This window comes from Lissotriton vulgaris, chromosome 3_1 (genome assembly GCF_964263255.1).
Source record: "Lissotriton vulgaris chromosome 3_1, aLisVul1.2, whole genome shotgun sequence".
Classification (NCBI taxonomy): Eukaryota; Metazoa; Chordata; class Amphibia; order Caudata; family Salamandridae; genus Lissotriton; species Lissotriton vulgaris.
Window position 1 is genome coordinate 911263300 of NC_141689.1, and position 16851 is coordinate 911280150.

The following is a 16851-nucleotide window of genomic DNA, read 5'->3' on the forward strand; positions in this document are numbered from 1 at the left end:
GCACTCCCAAAGTTACACTCAAAGCATGGGTTGGAGTTTCTGGCACTCCCAAGGTATAGTAGGAACACAGATTGAAGTATTACACTCCCAAGGTAAAAATAGGCATAGAGGAGTATGACACTCCCATGGTATATAAAGAACCCGGATTGGAGTATAACTATCCCTAAGTACAAAAGGCACATTGGTCTTGGTACAAGGATCACACATGAATCAAACTTTCAAAAGAGAATTCTCTAGGCACTACTGTTCATCAAAAAAACACAGAGCGAAGTATCTAGTCCTTGTAGAAAATATAATTCAAAGGTCACGGTTGCAGGAAAGGTCTGGAGCAAGGACAATCAAGGTGAACTGCAGTTAAGTCACTGAGAGGAAACTTGAAGACAACTCTATAGTCTGAAGACGCCAATATTCCGGCCTGCTTACTACTATAAAAAGATAGTGCGCACTAACCTGATATCAAGATCTTAGGCCTAGTATTTCAACTGGTACTAAGTTTAAAGAAGGTTTCAAGGTCTTGACCCGGGAAGTCGCAGACGGACTGGAGTAGCTGAGCAGGAGGTGGAAACAAAGGATGTGTTGGGGAAACTGGAGCCAAAGGAATCGCCAGAGGAACTTAAACTGCAACCGGGAAGAGTGCTGTCCTTGTCCCAGCAACAGCAGGAGCAAGGGAAGCCATTGGTTCATATGTTCAGGGAATGCTTGCAAGCTCAGGCGTAATGGAATCAGGGGTAGAAATGAAACTCTGGCATGGAATCATAGTACGCCATAAGGTGTACACAGGGTCCAGGATTAAGAACGCTTGTAGTTTGGGGAATAACACTACACTGAATCAAGCATTAGTGGAATCAGTGGTCTTGGGTAAACTCAGGCAAGTTATTATAGCGCGGCATAAGGTGCCACAGGGGTAATGCAATTTGAGCCTTGCATTCTAACCCAACTACACAGAAGGCGCAAGAAAGGGTCGTGAGACGCCGCGGGTGCATCGTTTAGTGGTGGCTCCGATTGGGCTGCAGCAGCGATGCAGATCTTTGCTACGGGTCTAATCCACGCACACAGCAGAGGAGATACATAGGTTCTGCTGGATCCACAGAGGCTGGCAGAGCACCTTAAGCCCACTTCCAAGTGTCCAGGACTGGGGTGTTGCCACTTTGCACTGTAGACTCACAGATAGCAGAGTCGAGGTGCAGTTAAATGGTTAATAATGAACTGTTGTGTCCCTGAAGCTTCAGATTAGGAGACCAGACACATAGCCCTTGAGTCACTCTGGGTTCAAGAGATGCAGGTCCAGTCCTTCTCACCCAGGTAAGAGGGCAGCAGGCTGCAGGTCAGCACAGCAGGATAGCAGTCCTTCAGGGCAGCAGTACAGCAGAGTGGCAGTTTAGCAGAGTGGCAGTCCTTCCAGCAGCCCTTCTAGGTCTAGGTCCAGCTCCTCCCTCCCATCCTGCCAATGATGGCCCTTCCAGGCTCACCTAAGCTCCTTATTGTGTGTGGCTGTCTAGAAGGAATACACAAATTCCAACTGTCACCCAACCCAGTCAGGTGACCCAGAGACAGGCTGCAGACACCAAATGACTGAGGCAGGAAAACGCCATCTTTATAAAAGTGGCATTTTCAAAATTGTAATTTAAAATTCGACATCACCACAAGTAAGTGTTTTTAAATACACCAAACAGGAACTAGTTACCATTTGGAAATTACATGTATAAAATGTAATACAGTAACTCTAATGATATCCTATGGGAGAGGCAGGCCTTGCGGTAGTGAAAAACAGCTTTTTGAGTTTTTCACTACAAGGACATGTAAAACTTAGCTGTACATGTCCAACGTTTTTTAATGCACTTCATTGTGCCCTCTGTGCAGTCCAAGGCCTGCTGTAGGGGTGACCTGTATGTATTAAAAAAGGAAGGTTTGGGCCCAGCAAAAGGTTTATTTTCCAGGTCGACAGGGCAGTTTAAAACTGCACACACAGGCTGCAATGGCAGGACTGAAATATGTTTAAAGGTCTATGGCACAATCAGTGCTGCAGGTCCACTAGTATCATTAAATTTACAGTTCCGGGCACAGGCAGTGCAAATTTACTAGGGACTCGCAAGTAAATTAAATATGCCAATTGCATACAACACAATCTTATCATTTTACGGTCAAAGCGCAAGTACTTCAGCACTGGCTGGCAGCGGTAAAGTGCACAGAGTTCTAAAAATAGCAAAAACAAAGTCAGTACACAGGAGATCTGAGAGCAAAAATGTTAGGTGGAAAACTGCGCCAAGGATACCAGGTCTAACACACCCAAAGAAGATTTCTCAAATTAACTCCATTCTGTAATATCATTCAAATCATCCTTGACCTAATGATGTGGGTCTGAGAGTTTAGAAGCCCTGTGAAACCTCCCAAGCTTAAGAATCTGCAACCCACCTTGCTGCCATCGCCCCCTAAAGAATCACAAAGTGTATTCTCTGCATTTCTCTGCCTCTTCTTCCCTCCCACTCAACAAGTCCTTCAACGTCCTGTGCATCTTCATGAGGCTTGACACCCAGAAGAAGATTGAAAGTGCCTGTAACGCATACAATATGTTTGGTATAACATATATGTTCGAGGCATGTGGGCTGCTGAATTCATATCTGTGCATAGATTGCCGCCTAGTGTTGGGTCCGGATGATTGCACATTGTTGTGCAATCATCCTGGAAGAGTCTTCTAAGTATCACGAGATAGGTGGCTCCTCCCCTGGACTACAGTGCGCATGGGCATTCTCTCCATCCTCCGATTGTTTTTTTCCGCCATTGGGTTCGGATGTTACTATCTTAGCTCAAGTTACGAAAACTTTCTACAAAGTCAAAAGGCTTTCGACACCGTCGGTATTGTTTCGTTCGGTACCGATAACTTTGCTTCGAGAGGACATCGACGAATTAGCCGTTTTTTTTCCACACTCGACCCGATCTTCGATCCACGATGGAAAGAAGCCCATTCAAAAGGTGTCCACTTTGTAATGCAAAGTACCCGCACATCGATGTCCACCCGGTGTGCAACAAGTGCCTGTCTCAGGATCACAACGAAGCCAACTGTATGGCTTGTGCCCGGTTCAGGTCGAAGAAAACTCTTCGGATTCGACGCGCAGCTCGATTGGAGTCGAAGAGATCAGCGCCTGTTCCAGAAAACATCTTCGGGACCGAAGACGAAGAGGTCGTTGATCTGGAGGAAGAACACTCTGATCCGGTTTCGGACCATGACTCCGAGTATGACGCCGAAGACGAAGAAGTATTACAAGAAGACGAAAACGTCGTCGATGAGGTAGGAGACGACGCAGAGGCCTTTTAGGCCGTAGAAGATAGCTCAGGCGAGGAGCTAGGCCCAACCGGCTATACGGGGGCCGACGATGAACCGCTCAATAAGGCTCAGGTCGAGGGATCGCCACAAGGCCTTACCCAAGATCTACAGAATCGTTCTACAGCCCCGCATACAGGCCCGGCTTCGAACGTACATACAAAGCCATCGGTATCAAAACCACCATCGGTCGATCCTAAGAAATCGAAACCGAAAGCATCACTGCCAAAAACTGAAACCGAAAGTGCAGCTGGCGGTGGTCGGCTCCAAGGCCTCGAACCCCTCGGAGCAGAAGAAACAAAAAAAGGCTGTCGATACCGAGAGACTCAAAAAGGTCATCGAGCCGAAGATCGGGGCGCCGAAGACCAAAGTCTGGGCTGTCGAGCCAACGAAGCCGGCACCGAAGGGAGTCGACACTCACAAAAGGCCCGGACCAAGGTAAGGGTTCGATCCTCAGCCAAGCCTGCGGACAAAACAAAGACTGGCTCCAAGGACCCAGTCGAGTCGAGTCGACGCAGTCGAGCCCATTCATAGCCAAAGAAGTGTTGGAGTCACTCCAACACATCAAAGATAAGGCTACAGCGGTCGGGCCGAAGAAGGCCCCAACACCGAAGCTGGTCGGAAACGTTCAAACCGCATCGATGCCAATCAAATTCGGCTTGCCACCGACGGAGCGTCCAAAAATGTTCGAACCAAAGAAAGTTATCGGAGCGATTAAAACAGTGTCTGTGGAAGTGGAGGCTACAGAGGAGCCTGAAGAACAGGAGTCGAGGCAGTTCATCGACTCGGTAACTGGTAGACTATCCATATATAAAAGGAAGATAATACAGAAACTCCCATGGAGTCATACAGGATTCCCTTAAAAAAGAAGAGGGATTCAACAACATCGCCAACTCTTGTGGAACCTCTCCAATCCTATGGACAAGACCCTCAAACTTTTTCAACCACATACTCAGATGTGGATGCACGGGATGACGAAAATGAGGATGAAACTTATCATGTGGACACTGATCCCGATGATCAAAGCCAACCATGGGCAGACCCAACTGACCCAAAAGATCCATAGTCTGCCCCTGACACACATGTGTACATCTCCTACTGAGGACACTACTGCCTTTAACGCCCTCATTGAAAGAGCTGCAAGTAACCATGATGTGCAACTACATGCTGACCCTGTGGAGGGAGACTTTCTGGTCGACACCTTTTCCACTTCAGAACGCACAGTCAAAACCCTGCCTATGCTAAAAGGCGTCCTTAAGCATGCTGGTGACATTTTTAAAGAACCCACCAGGGCCAGGGTATTAAACCCAAGAATTGAAAAAAATATAGACCGGCACCTGTGGACCCTACTTATATAAAAGGACAGTTGCCATTGGACTCATTAGTTGTTTCTAATGCACGTAAGAGAGCAAACTCGCAGACTACAGGTGATGCTCCTCCTCCTGACAAAGAGTCCAAAGTACTGGAGACTTCAGGAAAAAGGGTGGCAGCACAGGCAGCTAACATCTGGCGCATTGCCAACACTCAGGCACTCTTAGCCAGATATGACAGGTCCCATTATGATACCCTTGAGACACTGTTGCAACACCTACCAGATCAGTACAAGGAGGGTGCAGAACTACTAATCCAAGAAGGACAGCTTATAACAAATGCTTCCATCAAGTGCGCCCTAGACGCAGCTGACACTGCAGCCAGGGCCATTAACACTAGCGTCATGTTGAGGAGACATGCCTGGTTAAGAATCTCAGGATTCAAACCAGAAATACAAACATCTATCCTCAATCAGCCAGTCAACCCGGACTACTTATTTGGACCTGAGGTTGACACCACCCTTGAAAAAAAAAAAAAAAGACACCGAGACTGCAAAATCTATGGGGGCTCTGCAGTCACAGCAGTTTCGGGGTGGCTCCTTTCGTCGCTCCAATACTAGAGGACCTTCAAGAGGCCAGTCCACACAGCAGACATAGTACAATAAAGGAAATTCACCATCCACCTTCAATAAAAACAACAGGGGTGGATATCGTGGAAACAACATCAAGGACAGAGGAAGAGGAAACAACAGTTCCAGATCCTCTGCCAATAACAAACAGTGACGCCCTGTCACTGCCCCCGACCATATAACACCTGTCGGGGGGAGACTACAACAGTTCCTGCCGGTCTGGAAATCCAGCACCACAGACAGGTGGGTGAGAGACATTTTCCAGTCCGGGTATTGTCTGGAATTAACATCCACTTCACCCAACATACCACCAAGACACCGTCCTATGTCTGCAGAGCACTTACACTTATTGCAGCAGGAGGTCGTCAGCATGCGGCAAAAAGGAGCCATAGAGCTCGTGCCTGTAGAAGACCAAGGCTCAGGGGTGTACTCTCTGTATTTCTTATTACCCAAAAAGGACAGGTCTCTCAGACCTATACTAGATCTCAGGCCTCTGAACAGATACATTCTGTCAGAGCATTTTCATATGCTCACCCTACAACAGGTTCTGCCGTTACTCAGTCAGGGAGACTTTTTCGCAACACTGGATCTAAAAGATGCGTATTTCCATATACCCATACACCCATCACACAGACAGTATCTCAGGTTCACTATTCAAAATCAACATTATCAGTTCAAAGTCGCCCCTTTCGGAGTAACAACGGCACCCAGGGTGTTCACAAAGTGCCTGGCTTCTTGGATATATTATAGGAAAAGTAACCAATACCTTAAATATCCATTATATATCTTTGTATGTACCCTGCTTTATGTTATTGTTGATTTTTTGTACAGAATTATTCTTTGTCTTGAATCCAAAAATAATAACTCTTCAGACAAACAAACTATCCTGGTTTCATGTTTTATTATTCATTTACTGTACTCATGATGTTAGTGTGGTAACATCCTTTGTTTCTCATTGTTAGAAACCCTTTAAGTTATCTGAACAGCCGCTGATTGAATTCAGATTTAGGTACTCTGATTGCTTCTTAACAAGTCCTAAGTAGTGCTGAAAGCTCATACAAATGAAACCCCTTGCTGGCCACTTCATATTATACTAAACTTTGCCCGAGCCCGCAAGAGTATATTGGCTTACTCACCTTCCAAAACACTGGCGACAGTAGCAGCACACCTAAGGAGACAGCACATACATGTCTACCCTTATCTGGACGACGGGCTTATTCAAGCAAAGACGGCCCAGCAGTGTGCCAGCCACATGTCCCACACCTTTCATCTCCTTCACAATCTGGGATTCTCGCTGAATTATCCAAAGTCACCTCTTCAACCCGCCCACGTGCGACAGTACCTGGGCGCAACAATAAACACTCTGGCAGCCAAAGCACAGCCAAATTCGGCGAGAATAAACAGCATGCAATTGCTGATACAAAAATTCAGACCTCAACACTGTGTTCATGCAGTTGATAGGCATGATGGCCTCCTGCATCTTCATAGTCCCGCACGCAAGACTACATATGCGTCCGCTTCAGGAGTGCTTAGCACGTCAGTGGAATCAGGCTCAAGGACAATTGAAAGACCTAGTGTTGGTGAGCGGTCGGGCATACAACTCTCTGCATTGGTGGAACCCACAAAACCTTTGCAAGGGCCGACCGTTCCATGAGCCTGTGCCACAGATTATACTGACGACGGACGCATCTCTCCAGGGATGGGGAGCTCATGTACTCCACTACACAGTGCAGAGACTATGGACAGCACAGCAAAAGAAGATGAACATCAACATTCTGGAATTGATGGCAATCTTCATGTCAATGAAAGCTTTCAAAGTACACCTGTGCAACAAGGTCGTGTTGATCCGGACGGACAACATGACAGCCATGTACTACATACAGAAGCAGGGAGGAACACACTCTCCACAGTTGTCTCATCTGGCTCAGAGCATGTGGAAGTGGGCCATTCAGAGGAACTTCTTCCTCATGGCGGAACACCTCCCGGGCAAAGACAACCAGATGGCGGATCTGCTCAGCAGACACAGCCACCAGATGCTCGAGTGGGAGATACATCCATCAGTACTCCAACCGTACTTCCAGCAGTGGGGTCATCCACAGATAGACCTATTCGCCACAAGGGAAAACGCAAAATGCCAAAGCTTCGCTGCCAGGTTCCCACATCCGCAGTCACAGAGCAATGCGATATGGATGAACTGGTCAGGCAAATTTGCGTACGCTTTTCCCCCAGCACCTCTAATACCGCTGGTGGTACGCAAGCTGAAGCAACACTCGATGACACTCATCCTAGTTGCTCCAACGTGGGCACGCCAGCCATGGTACACCACGCTAGTAGAACTTTCCGTGGTACCGCATCAACAACTGCGGCTAACAACCAGACTTTTGACGCAGAGACATGGCGAAATTCAGCACCCAGATCCGCAACAGCTCAACCTGGCGATCTGGCTCCTGAAGTCTTAAAATTTGGCTACCTCAACTTGCCACCAGAATGCATGAACATCATCAAGGAGGCAAGAAGACCCACAACCAGAGCATGTTATGCGGCTAAATGGAAGAGGTTTGTCATATATTGTAACAATAATGCCATTAACCCACTGGATGCATCTATTCAAAACATTATCTGTTATTTGTTGCACTTGTATAGATGTAATCTAGCGTACAGCTCCATTCGTATACATTTATCCGCAATTGCAGCTTATCTTCAAAACAGGCAGCACCTCTCACTATTCAGAGTGCCTGCCATTAAAGCTTTTCTGGAGGGACTTAAACGAGTAATCCCTCCCAGACACCCACCTTCACCAGTCTGGAATCTGAATGTGGTCCTCACCAGACTTATGCGACCACCTTTTGAACCTCTACACTCTTGTGAGATTCAATTTCTGACCTGGAAAGTTGCTTTCCTAGCAGCCATTACCTCACTAAGAAGAGTTAATGAACTCCAGGCACTAACCATTCAAGAGCCATTCATACAAGCACCAACCCTACATTCGTGCCTAAGGTGATTTCGCAGTTCCACATGAACCAAACCATAGAACTGCCTGTTTTCTTTCCTAATCCAGAAAATGTCGCAGAGCGATCTCTGCATACATTAGATGTCAAAAGAGCTCTTATGTACTATATAGACAGAATTCGGGATTTCAGGAAAACAAAACAACTGTTTGTTGCCTTTTCTCCACAGCACAAAGGCAACCCCATTTCCAAAGCAGGAATAGCCAGATGGATAGTTAAGTGTATACAGATTTGCTACGCAAAGGCTAAACGCACATTAACCATTCCTCCAAGAGCACACTCCACACGTAAGTTGGGAGCCTCCATGGCTTTCCTGGGGAATATTCCTTTAGAAGAGATATGTAAAGCAGCCACATGGTCCACTACACATACATTTACAAAACACTACTGCGTAGATGTACATTCAAAACCGCAGGCAGCTGTAGGACAGGCTGTTCTCAAAACTCTGTTTCAGACTGCTGCAGCTGGCACGGGCGGCCGCCGCTAACGAGAGGGACTGCTATATAATCTATGCACAGATATGAATTCAGCAGCCCACATGCCTCGAACTGAATATGCTACTTACCAGTATGCATCTGTTCTTGGCATGTAGGGCTGCTGACATTCATATGGCCCGCCCTCCTTTCTGGCGCCTGTAGCAGCTGTAGCATTCAGAATTACTATTTAGCATGGACATCACTCACTGTATTACACTCCATCTCTGCCACAATGGCGAAAACAATCTGTGGATGGAGAGGATGCCCATGCGCACTGTAGTCCAGGGGAGGAGCCACCTATCTCGTGATACTTCGAAGACTCTTCCAGGACAACAATGTGCAATCATCCGGACCCAACACTAGGTGGCGATCTATGCACAGATATGAATGCCAGCAGCCCTACATGCCAAGAACAGATGCATACTGGTAAGTAGCATATTCATTCACTAGCATTAATCTTCCTCCAAATTTAGTCCACCCCAAATGTCTACAGCCATCATAAGCTCCCTGCCATTATTTTCACAAGCAGCTTAAAATTAGTGTTCAACAATGTGACTGCAACCAGTTCTCATGTTAGGTATTTACGGATTCGCTATTGATGACACTAAAGCCTGCTGCATCGTATTTGATGGTTCCAAATTATTTCTAATACTTGAACATTTCCTTAAAAGAATTAGGCAAAAACATCAAATGTTTGTAAATTCTTTGCAAAAACACTGCCTCAGGAGTTTCAGCCTGCAACAATTGCAGAGCTTCTCTATCAAACTTTGGTAAATCATCTGTCAGATGATTCTGCTCAGGTATGCAGCGTTACTGTTATATCTCTTACAGGTAAAGCTTCTATTTCAGACCTTCACCGGCAGTGACAGTCACACTGTCAAATGTCCCTGCTACAATCAGGTCTAGCTGTCTGCTACTACTCTGAAACTCTGGGAGGCCTTTCCTTGGTCCCATGCTGCTCAAGCAAATTTGAGATGGTACAGATTTGTGCTTGTTGATGGGCACTTTGATTAATTCCTACTAACCTGGGTGGCCCTTGGTCTTGGTATATTGTAAGCTCTAGCACAGGTGCTATGTATTCATCACATTCTGATGAGGACTCTGGAATTACCTCAAGGTCTGAAACACAGTCAACAATACTGCATCTAGACTAGGGACATACCATATGTAGGTAATCTCTATTTACCGATTCTTAAATGCTGAACTTTACCAATTCGGTATTTGAGAATCGGTAAATAGTATGTAGGTAAAAATTTGGTACATTTTACTGATTCAGTAATATTCGGTATTAGCGAATTGGTATTTACCGATAAGGTTATTCCCGTTCATTCCTATGGGCCTGGAGGCCCATAGGAATGAATGGGAAGCCATGCACTATTACCGATTCGGTAAATACTGAATCGGTAATAGGGGGGAACATATTCAAGGGTGTCAGGGTGTCACATTGACACCCTGTTGCACCCCTGAATCATGCATGTGTGCACATGTGGCGCACATACATGCCCTAAGGGCATGTATGTCTGACATATGGCACTGAGAAAAAAGCAAAAAATTGCTTTATTAAAGGTATTCAGTATTTACCACCAACTTATAGTTGGTGGTAAATAACGAACCCTTAAGGCTAAAATGCACTCGCTTGAGTGCTATCTACATAGGCTTTAAGGAATCAGTATTTTACAGATTCCTTAACATAACGAATCGGTAAATTACCGATTCCTTATTTGCAGCCTCCTACATCTCAAATCCCTAAATACTGGTCGGTAACAGTGAAATGTACCGAATTTCACCATTACCGTTGCCGTTAGTTTGTTTCGCATTAGTATTTATTTTCTCACTACAGTCACTTGCAACCTTTTACATAAGTGTTTCCCTTTAATAATTATCACTATGTGATCACCAGCAAGGAGCACTTTTCTGCAATCCTAAGCTTTTGAATTAAATCAAGAGGTCTATAGTGATTTCTCTTCATGCTGTTTATATTCTTCACTACATGAAAAGTTTCTGGTTCAACTGCTGTTGTGTATTGTGAGTAATCAGCTAAAAGTTTGGTACCCCTATGGCTGGACATTCTACAATACCAATAAAGAGTTTTTAAAACATTTATTTTTAAAGCCCATGTACAACCTCTATCTACGGTGCCTCACAAAGGCATTCTCAGAACTGTACTTGCGACCTATCTCCTCTTGCCTACACCCCTGGAGAAAAGGGTCGGCTGGCTCAACCCTATTCAAGATCTTAGTCATTTCTGCCTAGGGCAGCCAAATTTATGACGGACAGGCAGTTGTACTTTGTCTTCTGAGGAGACCAAAAATGTTTTTGAGTAATCAAGCCAGCTTCCTTAACACCCAGTTCCTAAAGTTAATTCTACGGTGTTAAAAGCTACTGAAAGTGAAGTCGATCTTCTCAAAGGGGCTCCTGCTTTGATTGTTTTTAAGCTGCCCACTATTAGCAACCCAGCTTCTACTCCGTCAACATTAGATACTTTCACCAGCCAATAAAGCCTAAGCCTATACCTAAAAACCTTGCTCTATAACACAAATTTGCTTCCAACTTTATACTTTTTCCTATATACGCCTTCTTTTTTTTCTGCTTGGCTTATCTTTCCAACTATGAAGAATCTGCATTGGAACTTGAGCATTAGCCATAAAATGTATCTTTGCTCAACTTATTTCTGGTATTTGTTTATTTCCTTGAACATTTTTCATAAGTCTTCTTGGATACATTGTATGTTCTGGCTTTGGCTGTGCAACCAGTAAAAATGGTTTTGAACAGAAGGCGCATGTACAGCCAAAGTCATTTATTCCTATTGTGCAGTCTCAACTGTTGTTGTATGGTTATCGCATCCAGTGACTTATTACCCTCCCAAACAGTATTCCTTTCCTGGTAGCAATGTTAAGATAGATATTTGCCTTTAACGTATTTCAGTTCATACTTCTATTCTTTGTTCTAATTAAATGTTTTTAACCTGCAATACAGACAATATCATGTAACTGCTTCCCTTTTCATTCCACACAGACATTATGGATTTTTCTCTTATTTAAGAGAATTATTTGACGCACCACAGCCTGTGATGAGTTATCTCTGTTTTCAGTACCATGTTCATGAAGTCCCTGTGGGAACGGAAAAGACACGCTCTATGATAGAAACGGTAAGACATTTTCGACGCCAAATATGTTCATTGCCAGTGGAAGAATGAAATGATACATTCCAAAACTGCGAAGCAGTTACCATCCTGAATGTGTTTTCTGCAGTAATGGAAAGGGCTTTACGTAGGGTTTTGAACATTGAGACTTTTCTCCCTAAAAAACCTTTATTTTAATACTGCTCTCCCCTGAGGCGGAAGCCGGGGGATTCTCTCTCTATCCTTTATTTTTAAAACTTGTACCTGCACTTGTACCAGCTGATATTGTCTGTGCATAGGGCAATGATTAGTTCGATGTATTTTTAAATACATTTTGGGTGGTTAAACCTTGGCGCTTACCTTCTACAAATCATCGCGCGCTGCAAAGCGCAACTGCAGCTTTCACCCCCAACAGCGCTGCCCTCTCGGTCGCGGTCACGTGACTTCTACCTCACCCGCCATCTTGAGGAGGGAAGGGCTGCGCTCCAGTCTATCCAGCGCTCCCGCCCTCTTAGATTACTTAAGGGGCGTTTCTTCTACCACCGGCAAACTAACGGCTCTTCAACCAAAGATGTTGTAGGTGCTGCCACTTCCATAGCCCTTATAAATGCTCGCTCACTCGGTAAGCATAGGCAGGAAATATTTGATCTGACAACTGATTTTAAACTCGATATATTGTTTATTACCGAAACATGGACAGATAATACTTCACAGCCAGATTTGGTCATCGCCGTTCCAGAGGGATTTAAAGCCTACTGTCAGGACAGGCCTAAACAAAGAGGGGGTGGGCTGGCCATAATTGCCAGAGATTCATATCCTGTCAGAACGACATCTATTCCATCAACTTCCTGTGAGGCCATGCAATTTGCTATCAACATTTCCCCCCTGTTTAATTTCAAGGGTATACTAATATATCGTCCTCCAGGATCAAAGACGACCTTCCTGTCCAACATAAACACCATGATGGAATCTGTAGCCACAGAAAGTAGCTTCACGGTTCTAGGTGACCTGAACTTTCACCTAGACCTAGGTCACCTTACTGATTCTGCCGCCCTCATTGCTGATCTAGGTACTCTAGGGCTAAAACAACTTGTCACATCCTCCACCCATCAAGCAGGCCACATTTTAGACCCCATTTTTTCTAACCTAGAAGGACTGAAAATCACCAATATCCTGCCCATGCCTTGGACCGACCACTTTGCAATTTTTGCAAATATAGCCACCAATAATCACTGTAATAACAATCCTCAACCTATACCTAAACAATCTTTTAAAGATTGGAAAAATATAAATCACGAAGATTTGAAGCTCATACTAGAACAAACCCACCCAGTGTTTGCTTCAGACCCCAATTTAGCGCTCCAGCAATTATACGACTGGATGGGCCAGGCAACACACCAATCAGCCCCTTCTAAAGAACACTCTAGTAACAGAGCTAAACCCACCGCACCTTGGTACAATGACAAACTAAGGACGCAAAAACAGACAAATCGTAGCAAGGAAAGAACTTGGAGAAAAGACTATGATACTAGTAGTAAATCTGTCTATAAGGAATCCTTAGCACTATACAAAAACATGATAGCGGAAGCAAAAAAAGAATACTACAGTGATCAAATCGAGAAAACTAAGAACTCCAGCAAACAACTATTCTTAATCACTAAAGCATTATCAGGCAACTCCCCAGACCTCACTCCCCCCCCCCCCCGTCACAATTTTTGTGTGACTCTCTTGCCTCTTTTTTCTACACCAAAGTAGATGATATCTACCAGGCGTTCTCTTCTAAATCACCTCCGGGTTCAATCTCATCTACCTCTCTCCCTCCAGCTAACACGTTCCTTTGCTTCCAACCAGTCACCCCGGACCAAATAAAAAAGACATTATCTACCATTAAATCAGGTTCACCCCTGGACCCCTGCCCTTTATCTGTATTCAGACCAGTAATGGATGCCATCATACCGGCACTCACACAGGTTTGCAATTTAATATTGCTGTCAGGCAATTATCCGGACCCTCTCAAAAACACTTTACTAAAACCTCTGCTAAAAAAACCATCACTGGACAAAAGTGAGTTGAAAAACTATCGACCAATTGCTAGTCTACCCTTCATGGCAAAGATGATTGAAAAAATCATGAATACCCAGATTTCCGAGTTTATTGAAAAACATCAGCTTCTCGACAACACGCAGTTTGGGTTTAGAAAACATCACGGGACAGAGACAGCCTTGATCAAAGCCGCTGACGATATCAGGGTCATCAGGGACCAGGGTGGCACTGCCATACTGGTTCTGCTAGATTTATCAGCGGCTTTTGACACGGTCGACCACAACACCTTGGTCGACCGTGTCCAAGGACTTGGCATCTGCCACACCGCCAAAAACCTAATAGCGTCCTTCCTAGCCAAAAAAACTCAGACTGTCATTCTCGGACCCTTTCAATCTGCTCAACTCTCTGCTCCCTGCGGAGTTCCTCAAGGCTCATCCCTGAGTCCGACACTTTTCAACATCTATGTGTCGGACCTTGCTAAGACCATCAAAGCACACGGGATGAGCCTAACCTCTTACGCCGACGACACCCAACTAGTGTTGGCGATTAAAGGCGACGGAGAGCAAGTAGCTGAAAAATTTAAGAAAGGGCTCCTAGATATAGGAGACTGGATGGCTACAAATTGCCTAAAGCTAAACTCGGAAAAAACCGAGGTACTCATCTTTGGTCCACTCTCGCCAGCTTGGTCCACCTGTTGGTGGCCAGAGACCTTCGGTACTCCTCCTACGCCCACCTCGAAGGTTAGGAACCTCGGTGTCATCTTTGATGATGGACTAAATTTAATGAACCACGCCACCAAAACAGTATCAACAGCACACCTGAAGTTAAAAATGATCCAGAAAATACGCCCTTTTCTCCCTGACTCTGCCATTAAGACATTGGTTTCTGCCCTTGTCCTCTCATCCCTGGACTATTGCAATGGGCTATTCCTCAATGCTCAAACCAGAGTAATTGCAAAACTTCAAACAATACAAAATGCGGCAGCTCGCCTTCTTACCGGCAAAACAAAGTTTGAACCCATTTCCAAAAACATAAAAGATCTTCATTGGCTTACTGTGCAAAAAAGAATTCATTTCAAATCACTTTGCATAGTATTTAAAACAATCAATAATCAAGGACCATATTTTCTAAGAGACCAATTACAATCTTACAAACCCACAAGAGCTTTACGATCAGCCACTCTTAGCCAACTGGTCGTCCCTCGCACCAAAACAGTTACCTGGGGTGACCGACGCTTTTTGGTGGCGGCCCCCAGACTCTGGAACACCTTGCCCCTTAACATCAGACAAAGTTTTACACTGCTTCAGTTCCGTAAACTCTTGAAAACCTGGCTGTTCTCTCATTAATCTCTTTTCTTTTCCTCCCTCACATCTGTTCACTTAACTGGCTTACCCCCTCACATTTCCTTAGTTAATATTGGTTTTTAGCGCCAAGACGCCTACGGGTATATGTAGCGCTTTACAAATATTAAAAATAAATAAATAAATAAATGTTAAAAATTGGGAAGTAAAATCACTTTCCTGGAAATAATACAAAAACAAGTCATACTTTTTTAGCTGTATTTTTTTACGTCCAATAATTGAATTTGATTTTATATCTGAAACTTCTAGCCACAGAATTTTTACCATAGAATTATCCCCAGGCATCAGACTGGATCTGGAAATTATTTTGTGAGCGGTAACCCTGCGCACCTGTAGGTGTCATCATTCTGCTCTGCATGGTGTCGTCTGTGCCAGAAGTGACGTGCCTATATGGGTGCCACCCCAGCATACTGATGTCAATTTATTCTTTCCACGTCAGTCAGTGCGTGTCCAAAGAAGAGGTCCCCAGTCACTTTTTGACCTACATTTTTTCAACCCTTTTGACAAATTTTTATGAGACATTGTCTCCTGGTGCAGCAGGGATATTTGCGAGGAAGGTTTGCTTTAAGCCCTGTGGCTCCAGTCCTCAGCAAATGTCAGTGATGGATCCACACCTCATCTGCCTCTGGTGCTAAGAGCGTGAGCACGACGCAAGACCTGCATCGATTGTCACGCATTGCAACCCCAAGGCCTTGGCCCAGCAGGCTACTTGCCGCACGACTTGAGCCACCACCACGATCTTGTTCCCAGTCAAAAGGAAGGTCCCGGGATCAGTTGCTAAGTCACTCAAGCTCTCGGCTTCGCACTCTAAGTCGTCCGGGCATTCGAGTAAGTCCAACAATCGCAAAAAGTCAGAGGTTTTGACTTTGCCCCACCTGTCGAAGTCATCCGAAGAAACGAGGGAACGTCCGTATTCTAGGCCTTGGTCTGCAGTTGAGTCTGAGCTAGGGCCGTCTCCACGCCTCCCGGAGTTTCCTGGCGCCAGAGCCATCCTCGCGAAATTCTATGAGCTGTATGAAGCCATACACCTCAGATTTGGGTGGCATGCCCTAGCTGGCATGGCCTCGAACCGGTCTTCTGCCGACAGGTCCGCCATCTGCGCCAGTCGGTCCCCTTGAATACATGGACGGATGTGGACTGTTCCAATCCAGCCACCACTGTTCCCATTCTCATCCTGGACTCTTACACAGAGCTGACTGGGCGTTCTATGACTCCAGTGCCGAGAGACCTCCTAAACTGTGCCCTATTCCTACGGGCTCGGACTTGGGGATGAACGGGAGAGGCTACTGGACTCTGAGGAAAATTAGCCCCTAGATGTCACTGAAGACACCTGATGTGACGATCTGGCTGGAACCACTGGACTGGACACCTTTACAGAAACTGCCTTGGTCTCTCCTCCTACAGAGGAGGGAGCCTCATTCTCTATGTTGGTGAGAAGGATGGCCAAGGTCCTAAACCTTCAGCTGCCCTCTGTGGCTGTCAAGACAGTGGGCCCGATTCACAGAAGGCACTTACTCAGTAAAGTTAGGACTACTAACTGTACTACCCCTAAACTGAGAAAAATCCTAACTTTAAGTCTTTCGG

General features: G+C 45.3%; 1 protein-coding gene across 1 annotated transcript in view; it reads left to right on the forward strand.

The window, feature by feature from the left end:
* The window catches only part of SMC5 (structural maintenance of chromosomes 5), a 628567-nt gene that overhangs the window by 279598 nt on the left and 332118 nt on the right, over positions 1-16851 (forward strand). Inside the window, exon 13 of the mRNA XM_086961254.1 lies at positions 11758-11890. Coding sequence (XP_086817380.1) covers positions 11758-11890 — 133 coding nt within the window. The remainder of the gene's footprint in view (positions 1-11757; positions 11891-16851) is intronic.